The sequence below is a fragment of the Salvelinus namaycush genome, chromosome 11, assembly GCF_016432855.1.
Source record: "Salvelinus namaycush isolate Seneca chromosome 11, SaNama_1.0, whole genome shotgun sequence".
Taxonomy (NCBI): domain Eukaryota; kingdom Metazoa; phylum Chordata; class Actinopteri; order Salmoniformes; family Salmonidae; genus Salvelinus; species Salvelinus namaycush.
The window spans coordinates 27,259,423-27,275,585 of NC_052317.1; the positions used below are offsets into that span (position 1 = coordinate 27,259,423).

A 16,163-nucleotide genomic window follows, 5' to 3' on the forward strand; every position below is an offset into this window, starting at 1 on the left:
ATTCATAAAAATCGCCACCGGACAATTAACATTGACCCCCCTACCTTTTGTACACTGCTGCTACTCGCTGTTTGTTTGTTACCTATGCATAGTCACTTCGCCCCCACCTACATGTACATTTAGCCTCAACTAGCCTGCACGCTGACTTGGTACCGGTGCCCCCTGTATATTGCCTCGTTATTGTTATTCTTATTGTGTTACTTTTTATTATTACTTTTTATTTTAGCCTACTTGGTAAATATTTTCTTCTTATTGAACTGCACTGTTGGTTAAGGGCTTGTAAGTAAGCAATTCACGGTAAAGTCTACACTTGTTGTATTCGGCGCATGTGGCAAATAAAGTTTGATTTGATTTGAAATAGCTGACCAATCATCCTGTTACCAACCCTTAGAAAACTTTTGGAAAAAATTATGTTTGACCATATACAATGCTATTTTACATTAAACAAATTGACAACAGACTTTCAGCACACTCATTGGGAATGACGTTCTAGAAGTACTGTCACACCCTGATCGGTTTACCCTGTCTTTGTGCTTGTCTCCACCCCCCTCCAGGTGTCACCCATCTTCCCCATTATCCCCTGTGCATTTATACCTGTGTTCTGTCTGTTGCCAGTTCATCTTGTCAGGTCTTACCGGCATGCTTTCCCGTCTTCCTGTTTTCTCAAGTTTCCTAGATTCCCCGGGTTCTGACCATTTTTCCTGCCCTGACCCCGAAGCTGCCTCCTGTTCTGTACCTGCCTGACTCAGACCCGATTACGAACCTCTGCCTGCCCTGACCCTGAGCCTGCCTGCCGTTCTGTACCTTACTGACTCTGCCCTGGATTACAGACCTCTGCCTGCCCTTGACCTGTCTTTTGGCTGCCCTCTGGTTGGTCAATAAATGTCTGTGATTCTAGCTGTCTGCATCTGGGTCTTATCCTGACCTCTGATAAGTACAGCACTTCAAATCCAAATCAAATCAATTTTATTGGTCACATACACATGGTTAGCAGATGTTAATGTGAGTGTAGCAAAATGCTTGTGCTTCTAGTTCTGACCATGCAGTAATATCTAACAAGTAATCTAACAATTTCACAACAACTACCTTATACACACAAGTGTAAAGGAATGAATAAGAATATGTACATATAAATATATGGATGACCGATGGCCGAACGGCATAGGCAAGATGCAGTAGATGGTATAGAGTACAGTATATACATATAAGATGAGTAATGTAGGGTATGTAAACATTATATAAAGTGGCATTGTTTAAAGTGACTAGTGATACATTTATTACATCAAATGTTTGATTATTAAAGTGGCTAGAGATTTGAGTCAGTATGTTGGCAGCAGCCACTCAATGTTAGTGATGGCTGTTTAACAGTCTGATGGCCTTGAGATAGAAGCTGTTTTTCAGTCTCTTGGTCCCAGCTTTGATGCGCCTGTACTGACCTCGCCTTCTGGATGATAGCGGGGTGAACAGGCAGAGGCTCGGGTGGTTGTTGTTCTTGATGATCTTTTTGGCAGTCCTGTGACATTGGGGGGTGTAGGTGTCCTGGAGGGCAGGTAGTTTGCCCTCGGTGATGCGTTGTGCAGACCTCACTACCCTCTGGAGAGCCTTACCGTTGTGGGCGGAGCAGTTACCGTACCAGGCGGTGATACAGCCCGACAGGATGCTCTCGATTGTGCATCTGTAAAAGTTTGTGTGTTTTTTGGTGACAAGCCAAATTTCTTTAGCCTCCTGAGGTTGAAGAGGCACTGTTGCGCCTTCTTCACCACGCTGTCTGTGTGGGTGGACCATTTCAGTTTGTCTGTGATGTGTACGCTAGGGAACTTGAAACTTTCCACCTTCTCCACTACTGTCCCGTCGATGTGGATAGGGGGGTGCTCCCTCTGCTGTTTCTTGAAGTCCACGATCATCTCCTTTGTTTTGTTGACATTGAGTGTGAGGTTATTTTCCTGACACCACACTCCGAGGGCCCTCACCTCCTCCCTGTAGGCCGTCTCGTTGTTGGTAATCAAGCTTACCACTGTAGTGTCGTCTGCAAACTTGATGATTGAGTTGGAGGCGTGCATGGCCACACAGTCATGGGTGAACAGGGAGTACAGGAGAGGGCTGAGAATGCACCCTTGTGGGGCCCCAGTGTTGAGGATCAGTGGGGTGGAGATGTTGTTTCCTACCCTCACCACCTGGGGGTGGCCCGTCAGAAAGTCCGGGACCCAGTTGCACAGGGCAGGGTCGAAACCCAGGGTCTCGAGCTTAATGACGAGTTTGGAGGGTACTGTGGTGTTAGATGCTGAGCTGTAGTCGATGAACAGCATTCTTACATAGGTATTCCTCTTTCCAGATGGTTTAGATGGCAGTGTGCAGTGTGATTGCAATTGTGTCGTCAGTGGACCTATTGGGGCGGTAAGCAAATTGGAGTGGGTCTAGGGTGTCAGGTAGGGTGGAGGTGATATGATCCTTGACTAGTCTCTCAAAGCACTTCATGATGACGGAAGTGAGTGCTATGGGGCGATAGTCGTTTAGCTCAGTTACCTTAGCTTTCTTGGGAACAGGAACAATGGTGGCCCTCTTGAAGCATGTGGGAACAGCAGACTGGGATAAGGATTGATTGAATATGTTCGTAAACACACCAGCCAGCTGGTCTGCGCATGCTCTGAGGACGCGGCTAGGGATGCCGTCTGGGCCAGCAGCCTTGCGTGGGTTAACATGTTTAAATGTTCTACTCACGGGTCGCGCATTCGATATGCTGATAAAATTTAGGGAGCCTTGTTTTCAGATTAGCCTTGTTAAAATCCCCAGCTAAAATAAATGCAGCCTCAGGATTTGTGGATTCCAGTTTACATAGAGTCCAATGAAGTTATTTCAGGGCTATCGAGGTGTCTGCTTGGGGTGGATATATCCATGGCTGTGATTATAATCGAAGAGAATTCTCTTGGTAGATAATGCGGTCGGCATTTGATTGTAAGGAATTCTAGGTTAGGTGAACAAAAGGTCTTGAGTTCCTGTATGTTGTTATGATCACACCACGACTCGTTAATCATAAGGCATACACCTCCGCCCTTCTTCTTACCATAGAGATGTTTGTTTCTGTCGGGGCGATGCGTGAAGAAACCGGGTGGCTGTACTGACTCTGATAACGTATCCCGAGTGAGCCATGTTTCCGTGAAACAGAGAATGTTACAATCTCTGATGTCTCTCTGGAAGGCAATCCATGCTCGAATTGTGTCTACCTTGTTGTCAAGAGACTGGACATTGGTGAGTAGTATACTCGGGAGGGGTGAGCGATGTGCCCGTCTACGGAGCCTGACCAGAAGACCGCTCCGTCTGCCCCTTCTGCGGCGCCGTTGTTTTGGGTCGCCTACTGGGATCCAATCCATTGTCCTGGGTGGTGGTCCAAACAGAGGATCCGCTTCGGGAAAGTCGTATTCCTGGTCGTAATGTTGCTAAGTTGACATTGCTCTTATATCCAATAGTTCTTCCCGGCTGTATGTAATAAGACTTAAGATTTCCTGGGGTAACAGTGTAATAATAGATAAAAAAACTAAATACTGCATAGTTTCCTAAGAATGCGAAGCAAGGCGACTGTCATCTCCGACAGAGATGACTGATGAATGGCTGGGAGCAATTGATGATAAAAAGATTGTGGGGGCGGTTTTGTTAGACTTCAGTGTGGCTTTTAAAATCGTTCATAGTCTGCTGCTGGAAAAACATATGGACTATGGCTTTACTCCCCCTGTTATATTGTGGATAAAGAGTTAGCTGTCTAACAGAAGACAAAAGGTGTTCTTTAATGGAAGCCTCTCCAACATAATCCAGGTAGAATCAGGAATTCCCCAGGGCAGCTGTCTAGGCCTCTTACTTTTTTTCAATCTTTACTAACGACATGCCACTGGCTGTGGGTAAAGCCAGTGTGTCCATGTTGGCCTTCCTGTGACATCGGATCCTGTAGGTGTCCTGTAGAGCAGGTAGTTTGCCCCCGGTGACACGTTGTGCAGACCGCACCACCCTCTGGAAAGCCCTGTGGTTGTGGGCGGTGCAGTTGCCGTACCAGGCGGTGATAAAGCCCGACAGGTTGCTCTCAATTGTGCATCTGTAAAAGTTTGTGGGTTTTAGGTGACTAGCCAAATTTCTTCAGTTTGTGGGTTTTAGGTGACTAGACAAATTTCTTTGAAGAGGCGCTGTTGCGCCTTCTTCACCACACTGTCTGTGTGGGTGGACCATTTCAGTTTGCTCCCCCTCCCCCCAAACATAACGCCACAGCCTGAGACTACAATATAGACTGGCAGTAAGTGGTCTTTCAAAAAGAGCATCACACAAATAGATTTTGCTTAGGTACTGAGACACTCCACTCCACTCTTCCGTATCTTATGACCATGTTTTATAAATCACATACGATTCTAACATGTCGGTTACTCTTTTTTTCATTTAAAAAAAAAATGTGTATTTTTATTTTACCTTTATTTAACTAGGCAAGTCAGTTAAGAACAAATTCTTATTTTCAATGACGGCCTAGGAACTGCCTTGTTCAGGGGCAGAACGACAGATTTTTACATTGTCAGCTCGCGGATTCTGTTACATTTTCTGTTACATCTTTTTGAATGAACAGTTTAAAAATATACTTCTAATGCTTAATCACGTGCAGTGACTTCTACTACCAAAACAAGAGTCAGTTCCATCAGTCAAGGGTATATTATTAGACCATTAGACCATACCCACAACAACCTCTAATCACCAGGCCTTTTTATTTATATTTAACCTTTATTTAACTAGGCAAGTCAGTTAAGAACAAATTATTATTTATAATGATGGCCTAGGAACAGTGGGTTGCCTAGGAACTGCCTTGTTCAGGGTCAGAATGACAGATTTTTACCTTGGTAGCTCAGGAATTCAATCTAGCAACCTTTCGGTTACTGGCCCAATGTGCTAACCAATAGGCTACCTGCCACCCCTGGCTGGGATGAGACCATCCACTCTCCAGCTGCTTATCAGTTTCTGACAGGTGGCATCACATTGAAGACTGATTGGCATCATACAGTAATGTTCTAACTGTAATAATAATTGCCATGTGGGCATTTAAGACAATGGTCATTTAAGGCCCATTGGCATTGCCTTATGGGCAATTGTGATGGCCTATTATAGACAAGTAGTTTTAAGGGGGTCTTCTAAGTTATGGTCAAATAAATGAATGAGTTAATGAATGAATAGAAAATAACTGTACTTTCTTAATGATAATTTTTTGTTTGTAAAATGCCACTTTACAGCAGTAACGTATTGTGGAGTGGTACCTTTCCACTCCACGCCAGATGGTGGCAGTGTATGCACGTGTCATTACCTATTTCGTGTTGTCACTAAGGAAGTGCGAAGCAGCCGGCATTTGTATTTTAAACATGGCGCTGTCCGGTTCAGTACTCGTGCGACTCAGAGCGTTGTGTAACCTTGGGAAATCTTTGGATACAGGGAACACAATTGGACAAAATTACAATCGGGTCCGGTGGTACAAGACAAAAGCCAAGAGCTATCAGGACACTGCAGCGTCAGCGGGCCAGACAAGACGGGGTGAGTGAGAAATGCTGTTGAATTGAGTTGACTCTGGTGCCGGAGCAAAGCACCTTGAGACATGCGTTCAGGAGTAATCGTCATTAAAAGCTAGCTAGCTAACTAACTGACCGAAAAGTTTCTTACATTGTCATTAGCTAACTTAGTTATCTACATGTCTCTATTTCAAGTTGTATGACAATGATATCTTGCTAAGTTATCAAGATAGCTAGCTGAGTAATTGACCTCCGTCTTTCATCATTCATATCAGGTAGTGAGCTGCTGAAAGAGTTCCCTGAACCGAAAAACCTGCTGTTTACCACCATATCCCGGTCGCTTGGGGTGTCTGACCTCTCCCAACACATCCAGTACCACTGCACAGAGGATGAGGGTCTCAAGGTTAGAGAGACAAGGCACTAGGTGGACTATTGCAACCACAGGAGGCTGGTGAGGGGAGGACGGCTCATAATAATGGCTGGAATGGAGTGAATGGAACATGGAAATCCTGAGTGGCGCAGCGGTCTAAGGCACTGCGTCTCAGTGCTAAAGGCGTCACTACATACACCCTGGTTCGAATCCAGGCTGTATCACAACCGGCCGTGATTGGGAGTCCCATAGGGTGTTGCACAGTGTTGCCAAACCCGGCCCAGTGTTGTCCGGGTTTGGCCGGTGTAGGCCGTCATTGTAAATAAGAATTTGTTCTTAACTGACTTGCCCAGTTAAATAAAGGGGCTCCGTGTGGATCCAGAATTCCAGAAATTTAAATATATATTTTTAAGTGTTTGATGTGATTGATACCGTTCCAGCTGTTACCATGAGCCCGTCCTCCACAATTAAGGTACCACCAGCCGCCTATGATTGCAACACATCTTGTTTGACAGATGATGCCTCTTCCCAAACAAAGTCCATTGTCTAAGAATTGTTTCACTGTTGCTATACGTGTCTGTTTTCAGAGAGCAACTGTTACACTCCTCTGGCCCAGCAAGATGGAGATGGAGGGCTTTGCTCGCAAGAAGATTGATGCTGAACGATACGCTGCAGCTGCTGCCTGTCACAAGCTGAGGGTAAGAGAAAAGCCCTGCCCTTAAATAATTACAGCAGGACCTGTCTCACTTTGTACCAGGTGTATTGTGCATTGCTTTCGTCAGTGTCTAGCCCACCCCATCTGTTCCTTCTGTCTTTTCTCACTTCTTTCTCTCCCTCATCTCTCCAGGAGATAGGTGTGCTGGGTCCAGACAATCAGGTGGCCAGGAGGAGTGTGGGACGAACGCAAGGGCCACCACTGTCAGCCTTAGAGGACCTGGAGGAGTGTCGGTGGACAGATGTCCATGTGCCTAGACGAGACCTCCAGAATGGATCCTTGGAAGCTCGCATTCAATCAAGGTATTACCATCCTCCTGTTACTATGGATCCTACTCATTACCAATGTATTATGGCTTATACTTTGCTGATTTTGCAGGGGACCCGATTCTCTTTTTAGTTGATTGTTTGGTTTATTGTGCTGAACATGTCAGTGTTTACAGGGCACCTGAGGAGAATTCTGAGCTCTCCCAGGCTCTTTCCATGTTCGTAAATCCTAAAGCTCTGCTGACCAGGGTCATCCAGGTGGCCACGTCCTCCAACAGATTCAGGGTCAGTAACTGTCTCTGTCTCTTATAGGTCCAATATGTGCCTTAATACAGCCTGTCATAACACTTGTTATAAGCTATCATACAACCTGTCTAAAGCTAAGTCACTCATCTCTGAACTGTCATTCCCTTTCCTGTTCTCCTCTACAGGAGCTGGTACAGTACAAGACGGTGGGCGGTAAGATGAAGAGATGTGAGCTGACCATGCGATGGCCAGAGGAGATTACGTTTGTGGCCTCGGCTCTTCGCAGAGTGGAGGCAGAGAGGAGAGCTGCTGCACTGGCCTGTCTCAAACTGAAGGTGAGGACCACAGATGAAAGAGCACAGAGAATTACTCATGCATTTGTTTATAATATGTCTGTTAGATTCTGTTTTCCAACATGCATTCCCATACCAGGGTTGTGTTCATTAAGGCATGGAAGGGAACGTTTATGTTAAAACATATTTTGCAAAGGAAATCAAAAATAGGTGTCTTATTGCATCCATTTTGTTCCGTTTGATGCTCAACTTTGTCTATACACTCTCCAGCAAATGGATCTGCTAGATGAAGACAACCAACCTCTGACCCATGCTAAGTACCACAAGGAGGAGATGCGTGAGGCAGGGCAGAGAGACAGACAGCCCTGTCATCTGGAGATACCCGAGTACTTGGAGCATAGCACCAGAGAATACCTCACACAGGTTGGTTATCCTGCATCATCACCACTGGAAAATCAGGCTGTGTAGCTAACGGCATTGGCCAGGAATTTACTTCATAGCCTCTGTGTTTGTGCTCATGTCTTGAACTGTCCAGTATCCAGTGGCGACAGAGATGCAGAAGCTGTGGGAGGAAGAGGAGGAGAGAAGCCAGCAAAGGTTGAACCAGCAGGATGAAGAGGAGGAAGAGGAACTCGTCACAGATGCCATCACAGGCAGGCCATACCGGCCCATCTCTACCCAGGAGGCCGAGCAGCTGAGCGCCGACCTACAGGAGGAGTGGGAGAGGGCAGGGCCTGGCCTGGGGGTGGAGCTCCCGGTTGACGCCCACCGGGAACGCGTTGTGTCAGCGGTGGAATCCTCCAGGGTCATTGTGGTTGCTGGGGAGACGGGATGTGGCAAGACAACGCGTATCCCGCGCTTTCTCCTGGAGGGGCGTGTGCGGGGTGGGGAGGGGGCGGAGTGTAACATCTTGGTCACCCAGCCTCGGAGGATTAGCGCTGTGTCAGTGGCTCACCGTGTTGCCCACGAGATGGGCCCCGCCCTCAAACGCTCTGTAGGGTATCAGGTGAGTTACAGGGAGCATGCTGTTTATAATTAGATCAAATGCTGTTGTCACCAGATTCACTTATCACCATTACACTAACTAACCATTAGGGCCGGTACAATACCAGTATTGCAATACTTGTTAGTATCCTGGCAAGGAAACAAAACATGAATTGGATTTAACCTCTTTAGGAAAATGGCCCTGATGTTGGAAACACATCATTATGTTGTCATTCAGTCACATGTATTTATTTTCCAAGCACGATTTTAAAAGACCAAAGAGTTCGGTCTGCTTCGTGTTTATGCTAAGTTTTTTTTTTTGCGATACTGGTATTGTTCCGGCCCTACTAACATTTGAGCTGTCACTCCCTCTACTGTAGGTCAACTTCTCGTTCATTGGACAATCCCGCTGTCACTCACTCTCCCATTACCCCCCCCCCCCCCCCCCCCCCCCCAGGTGCGTCTGGAGAGCCGTCCCCCGGAGCACAGCGGTGGGGCCCTTCTCTTCCTGACGGTGGGGGTGTTACTGAGGAAGCTGCAGGGTAACGCCTCCCTGAGGGGGGTTAGCCATGTGGTGGTGGACGAGGTCCACGAGAGGGACGTCAATACGGACCTGCTGCTGGCCCTGCTGCGACCCGCCCTAAGGGACAACCCCAACCTCCGCGTCGTGCTGATGAGCGCCACAGGGGATAACCAGAGGCTGGCCCAGTACTTCGGGGGCTGCCCCGTTGTCAGTGTTCCCGGGTTCATGCACCCTGTCAGGGATCTGTACCTGGAGGAGGTCCTTAGGGAGATGGGGAGACCACCGCCACCCCCGGCGAGGACAGACTTGCAGGGACGGGTGAGTAAGGTGCTAACTGCTGAGGGGTGGACGTTAGTAGTTTTTCAATAATTGACGGCGCATGTACATTCCTGCCTGTTTTCTTTCATATGTGCACTACCGTTCAGTTTGGGGTCACGTAGAAATGTCCTTGTTTTTTGTCCATTAAAATAACATCAAATTGATCAGAAATACAGTGTAGACATTGTTAATGTTGTAAATGACTATTGTAGCTGGAAATGGCTGATTTTTAATGGAATATCTACATAGGTGTGCAGAGGCCCATTATCAGCAACCATCACTCCTGAGTAGTACACGGCGTTGTATGAGATCTTCAGTTTCTTGGTAATTTCTCGCATGGAATAGATTGACGAGTTTCAGAAGAAAGTTCTTTGCTTCTGGCCATTTTGAGCCTGTAATCGAACACACAAATGCTGATGCTCCAGATAGTTTTATTGCCTCTTTAAATCAGGACAACAGTTTTCAGCTGTGTTAACCCTTTTGCAATTATGTTTTCTAATGATCAATTAGACTTAAAACAATAAACTTGGATTAGCTAACACAACGTGCCATTGGAACACAGGCGTGATGGTTGCTGATAATGTAGATATTCCATAAAAAATCTGCCGTTTCCAACTACAATAGTCATTTACAACATTAACAATGTCTACACTGTATTTCTGATCAATTTGATATTATTTTAATGGACAAAAAAGTTGATTTTCTTTCAAAAACAAGGACATTTCTAAGTGACCCCAAATTTTTGAATGGTAGTGTATATGTTTGTGTTCATAAATTGACTGTGTTTCTATGTTTTTTAGGAGAAGGATGATGCCACGCCAGACCTGGACTTAGTAGCTAATGTGATAGAGCACATCCACAGACAGGGAGAGCCAGGTAACCTACGGTTCAACACTCCCCTAGTTTTACTCTTTGTTCCCCTTGTCTCTCCATGTCTGTTCAGCTAAGGTCCGATCTGACTGATGGTTGATTCATTCATTGATGATTTCTCTTACAGGTGCAGTGCTGTGTTTCCTACCAGGTTGGCAGGACATTAAGGCTGTCCAGAAGAGACTCGAGGAGAAACCAACCCTCCAGTCTGGCTCTCGAATGATCCTACCATGTAAGGACTGGATAAGGGGTCTGTCTTTGGTTTCTGTCCTGCTGCCCGTTCACAACATGCTACCTGTATTATTCCTGGTCAGATCACAATGTGACATAGTAAGGAAAGAATTCTGAACCAAATTAAAATGCAGTGCACAAGGAACGGTCTTATGACTGGATTATAATAAAGTAATGTCTCTGCTCCTCCTCTGTCCAGTACACTCAAGTATGTCAGTGTTAGCAATTTATGTTATTTTACAATAACAAACTCCAAAGCAAATCAGGGGGAGAAAAATAGGTTTATTCAGAGAGGATAAATCAAGATGTAATGCTGGGAGGTAGATGTTCAGTCTCCCCTGTCCTCAGCTTTTCCCCACTGAACGAAGGAACAGAATGACATTTAACCCCCCCCCCCCCCCCCCCTAGCCTGGGGTTGACCAATCGGAAGTCCTTGCAGTACAACTTGGCCAATGGCCAAATAACAAGTATCCTGCCCCCGACTCAATGTAGAGGACATGGTACACGTTAGCTCTGAGTTCAGGAGTGACATTCCAGAGATTCTAAACCGCTGTTGAAATGAGACCCAACTCCTATTTAAAATTCCCTATTAACCATAAGTACTATATTTAGTTTAGTACTCTCGTCCTCGCATCCTCTCAAACTCTGCGTTGTGTATTTATATTCAAAATATTCTTATATCAGTGACCCCCTCCTCTCTGTCTGTCCAGTACACTCAAGCATGTCGGTGGGTGACCAGCAGGCCGTGTTCCAGCGACCCCCTGAGGGCCGGAGGAAGATCGTCCTGGCCACCAACATCGCTGAGACCTCTATCACCATCGACGACATCGTTCACGTAGTAAACGCGGGCTCTCAGAAGGAGCAGAACTACGACACACGGACCAAGGTAGATGACGGTCACTTCTGGCACTGTCACAGTGAATAGATAATATAACCATTAATGCAGAAACGGCATCTTAAAGCACCTCAATAGAGGACAATAATGCTCTCCAATAAAATCCCTGTTCCCAATTTTTTGAAATTGTGTATGGAAAACATTCCTAGTACTTACAGGAGCCGCCAAGCTAGTGTTCGCAAATCCAACTGGTGATTGACTACAATATACTAGTGTGGTTTGGAAAACCTCTGTCTTGCTGGTCCCCAGGTGTCATGTCTAGACACAGTCTGGATCTCGCGCTCCAATGTCACTCAGCGTAGAGGGAGGGCGGGGCGATGCCGGCCTGGACATGCCTACCACCTGTTCCCACGGAAACGCCTGGAATCAATGACGACCTTCCCTGTGCCTGAGATCCTACGCACCCCTCTGGAGAGCCTGGTGGTACAGGCCAAGATCCACAGCCCCCACTGCAAGGTGAAGGGATTTGACAGAGGAACGATGTAGGGGTGTAAGGGCCAGTCAATGTAATTGTGAGGTTTCTGCATGTAGTCACATATTGACATTCCCTTGGTGGGTCTCTCCAGGCAGTGGATTTCCTATCGCAGGTGTTGGACAGCCCAGAGCGAGAGGCTGTGACCGATGCTGTTCGCAACCTGCAAGACATTGGTGAGACTCTCTAATGATCTGTCTTCACATGATGAAAAACATTTGCATCCAGACTGTTTCAGTTGGGATTTAGCAAATCATTCAACGGGCGAAGTATTAGTGTGTTTTTACTGGTGTTTTGTTCTTAGTACTCCTCTCCCCTCCCTCTCCCTAGGTGTTCTGGACAAGACAGAGGCCCTGACTCCCCTGGGGGAGAGAGTAGCCTGTCTGTCCTGTGACCCGCGCCTGGGGAAGGTGCTGGTGCTTGCTGCTCTGTTCCGCTGTGTCCTGCCCCTGCTGTCAGTCACAGCCTGTCTCACCAGAGACCCTTTCCACAACAGCATGCAGAACAGAGCCCTGGTCTCTAAGGTCAGACACTGACTCAGTCCACGTCCACCTGGGCAGTCATTGTTTAATTTTACTTACATAACAACCTGCAAAGTTCACATTTCTATTGCAGTGTAAATGTCTGCTGATCATTTCAACATTTACCTGTTATTTATGAACTAACTCCGTCTTTTATTTTGAATTACATTATTTGATTGATTTGTCACATTTTATCTAAATCTTTTCTTCCCCTCCATCTCTCTCCCTCTCTCTTTCTACTTCCTTCCCTCCAGGCTAAGGAAGACCTGGGAGGTTCAAGCTACAGTGATTACCTGGTGTTCAGTCGAGCTGTGTTGGGCTGGAGGAGTGTTCAGCAAGAGGGGGACAGAGAGACCAGACAGGACTACTTGAATAGATACACACTGTCTGGAGCCGGCCTGCGCTTCATCAATGGTGAGAGAGACAGAGACATTGGGTAAACTCCTGGCTGTAGGGTTTTTCCTTACATTGTGACCTGACCAGGTAAAACTCAGTCCCCCCATCATTGGTTCAGTCAGTTATTGGGCTGACCCAGGTTGTTGAGTGTCTCCCATAGATATTCATATTCCATATATTTTCATACGTTTGTATTCATCATTGATGTCTTGTGTGTTCCAGGTCTGACCTCCCAGTTCAGTGAGAACCTCCTTGAGGCTGGGCTGGTGGAGCGCTCAGCTGACTGCCAGAGATCCTCCTCCCTCTACAACCAACACAGCCACCAGGACGAGCTGGTCAAGGCTGTGCTGCTGGCCGGTCTCTACCCCAACCTCATACAGGTACACATCTAAATCTCAAACAGAGGAATGCCTGTCTGCAGGTTCCTATACCTTAAGCTATGCACTCAGCATCCTGACTCACTTGTTATGTTTCTGTGCCTCAGGTGAAAAGGGGAGCAGTGACCAAAGGTCGCTTCCGCCCCAACAGCCTGTCCTTCCGTACGCAGAGTGGCCCAGTGCTCATGCACCGCTCCTCGGTCAACAGGTGTGTGTTAAGCGCTGCATGGTCAATCTGACGTCTGCATTGGCCGTGTAACATTTACAGTGTTACGGCCTCTGCAGAAGTCAGGGCATTCATAATTCTTGTGCTTTGTGGAGCAGAGCTGTTGTGAAGGAAGTTGTCAAGGAAGTGAGTTTGTGTTTATACAGGACCTCCCCGCCGTCACCTACCGTCAACCAAACATGTTAATGCGGAGCTATACGGAGCCCTCTGCATTGTTACAACATTTGAGTGGCACACGGTGATGCAGTACGGAGCTAATTTTGGCCTCTGCATCACACCCTCCATATGGAGTCTCCTACCACATTTTCGGATCAAGCATAAATTGGCTCTTAGTGTGTGTGTGTTACGATGTGATTGATCTGTGTGTGGGCACGTACACTACATGACCAAAGGTATGTGGACACCTGCTCGTCGAACATCTCATTCCAAAATCATAGGCATTAATATGGAGTTGGTCCACCCTTTGCTGCTATAACAGCCTCCACTCTTCTGGGAAGGCTCTCCACTAGATGTTGGAACATTTCTGTGGGGACTTGCTTCCATTCAGCCTCAAGACCATTAGTGAGATCAGCACTGATGTTTTGTGATTAGGCCTGGCTCGCAGTCGGTGTTCCAATTCATCCCAAAGGGTGTTAATTGGGGTTGAGGTCAGGGCTCTGTGCAGGCCAGTCAAGTTCTTCCACACCGATCTCGACAAACCATTTCTGTATGGAGCTTGCTTTGTGCACAGGGGCATTGTCATGCTAAAACAAAGGGCCTTCCCCAAACTGTTGCCACAAAGTTGGATTCACAGAATCGCCATTGTATGCTGTAGCGTTAAGATTTCCATTCACTGGAACTAAGAGGCCGAGCCCGAACCATGAAAACAGCGCCAGACCATTATTCGTCCTCCACCAAACTTTACAGTTGGCACTATGCATTCGGGTAGGTAGCGTTCTCCTGGCATCCGCCAAACCCAGAGTCGTCCGTCGGACTGCCAGATGCTGAAGCGTGATTCATTACTCCAGAGAACACGTGTCCAATGGTGGCGAGCTTTACACCACTCCAGCCGACGCATGGCATTGCTCATAGTGATCTTAGCCTTGTGTGCAGCTGCTCGGCCATGGAAACCCATTTCATGAAGCTCCCAACGAACAGTTATTGTGCTGACGTTGCTTCCAGAGGAAGTTTGGAACTCGGTAGTGAGTGTTGCAACCGAGGACAGACCATTTTTACGCGCTTCATCACTCGGCAGTACAGTTCTGTTAGCTTGTGTGGCCTACCACATTGCGGCTGAGCCGTTGTTGCTCCTTGTAAAGGTGCCATCCTATCACAGTGCCAATGCCATTCTACTGCCAATTGCATGGCTGTGTGCTCAATTTTATACACCTGTCAGCAACGGGTGTGGCTGAAATAGCCGAATCCACTAATTTGAAGGGTGTCCACATACTTTTGTGTATATATAGTGTGTGTGTTCTCATATATTTGCCTATATTTTATGGTGTGTGTGCTTATTAACAACCCATTCTTGTCTTATTCCAGGGGAGAGGAGAAGTTCCCCAGTCGCTGGCTGACCTTCTTCAGTGCGATCAAGTCCAACGGTAACGTCTTCATCAGAGACTCCTCAGCAGCCCACCCCCTCGCCCTACTGCTGCTCACCGACTGTGACATCACTGAGAGAGGTATAATTCATTACCACTTTATGAATCCCAGAGCGGCATTAAACTGTTGATATCTCTACAGTACCACCATTCACCAACTACTGCACGTAGACTTGCGCTGATGCTACAGATTTCTGATCAATTTGATGTCATTGAGGGCCTCACTAGCTTTATCGATACCAATGACTATTGAGAGTGGAATTGTTAATAAAGGATGTTAGAAGCCAGTCAAATAGTGGAAAAGGGATATTTCCTTGTTTCCTCTCTTTAACGCTCTCCTGCCTCTCTCAGTGAATGGTGACCGTGTGGAGGTGGCGTTCCCGGGGCGGTCTCTGGTACGCTGTGAGCTGTCTGTCCAGACATGGGAGCTGCTGTGGGAGCTACGCTCCTCCATCCAGACCATGCTGTACCGCAACCTCCGCCCACACAGCTCAGCCAATTACATCACACAGGATGGCAAGCTCATCTCGCTATTGGTGGAGCTGCTGAACAATACTGAGTCCAATACAGACCCCCAGCCAAACGGTGGCCACAGTGACTCTGAGGTAGACTGATTCACTCGCATTGGAATAAAGGAATGTCAAAGCACTGTGGAGTACTGTTTTGTGACCTGAAAAAACTCTGGCTGTAGCAAGAGTCCATATTTCTGGCCAGGAAAAAAGTACCAAAGCAAAATGCTTGGGGCACGGTCTGCTGACAAATCTGAGAAGACATGTAATATCGGTTAACTGTACAATACTATCCATAGTTCACTACCCATTCTAAATGTCCTCTATCACCTCACCTGAGATATAATGAGAAAATGTTTGGAAATATAGATGAATGGGAACACTGAGTTTACAATGGAGTTCAGGAAAATACATCATGACCTGAAGGTTTGACTCTTAAACTATATTTCAAGAGCCCCATTTAAATAGGAGTGAACTCATGGTACAGTAAATGGGTCACTGTAAATACTACTGTGGTTGCTTTCTATATGGGAAGAAATCCATTTGTTTGACTAGATTATGGACTCAAGTATATTTGCTTTTTGAAAAGCAGAAAGTTGAATGAATCTGACTGTTAATGAGTGTCTAGTGACCTGTGCACTACAGCGAGACGGTGTCAAGATGACAGCGAGACGGTGTCAAGATGACACAATAATGATTGCATAATTGTTTTCACGTGAATGTATTGTTAACCATTATTTTTTATTTAATTATGGTCTGTTGAATGATAAAGATGTTAAACAATGTTACTGGTTGCAATTTTCTTCTCTGTACTGTGATTGTGTCTGAAGTTAAATGTATTCATCATTG

General features: G+C 46.5%; 1 protein-coding gene across 1 annotated transcript; it reads left to right on the plus strand.

Moving 5' to 3' along the window:
* The first annotated feature begins 5,378 nt into the window (after positions 1-5,378).
* dhx30 (DEAH (Asp-Glu-Ala-His) box helicase 30) lies at positions 5,379-16,102 on the plus strand. The gene is made up of 20 exons (XM_039003190.1): positions 5,379-5,547; positions 5,798-5,925; positions 6,480-6,590; positions 6,740-6,909; positions 7,041-7,158; positions 7,305-7,454; positions 7,683-7,835; positions 7,948-8,418; positions 8,854-9,237; positions 10,038-10,113; positions 10,235-10,339; positions 11,049-11,224; positions 11,483-11,689; positions 11,800-11,881; positions 12,036-12,229; positions 12,481-12,640; positions 12,845-13,002; positions 13,107-13,207; positions 14,747-14,886; positions 15,157-16,102. Exons 1-20 carry the CDS (start codon positions 5,379-5,381, stop codon positions 15,417-15,419), a joined length of 3,516 nt encoding a protein of 1,171 aa, XP_038859118.1. The 3' UTR covers positions 15,420-16,102.
* The last annotated feature ends 61 nt before the right edge of the window (positions 16,103-16,163 follow it).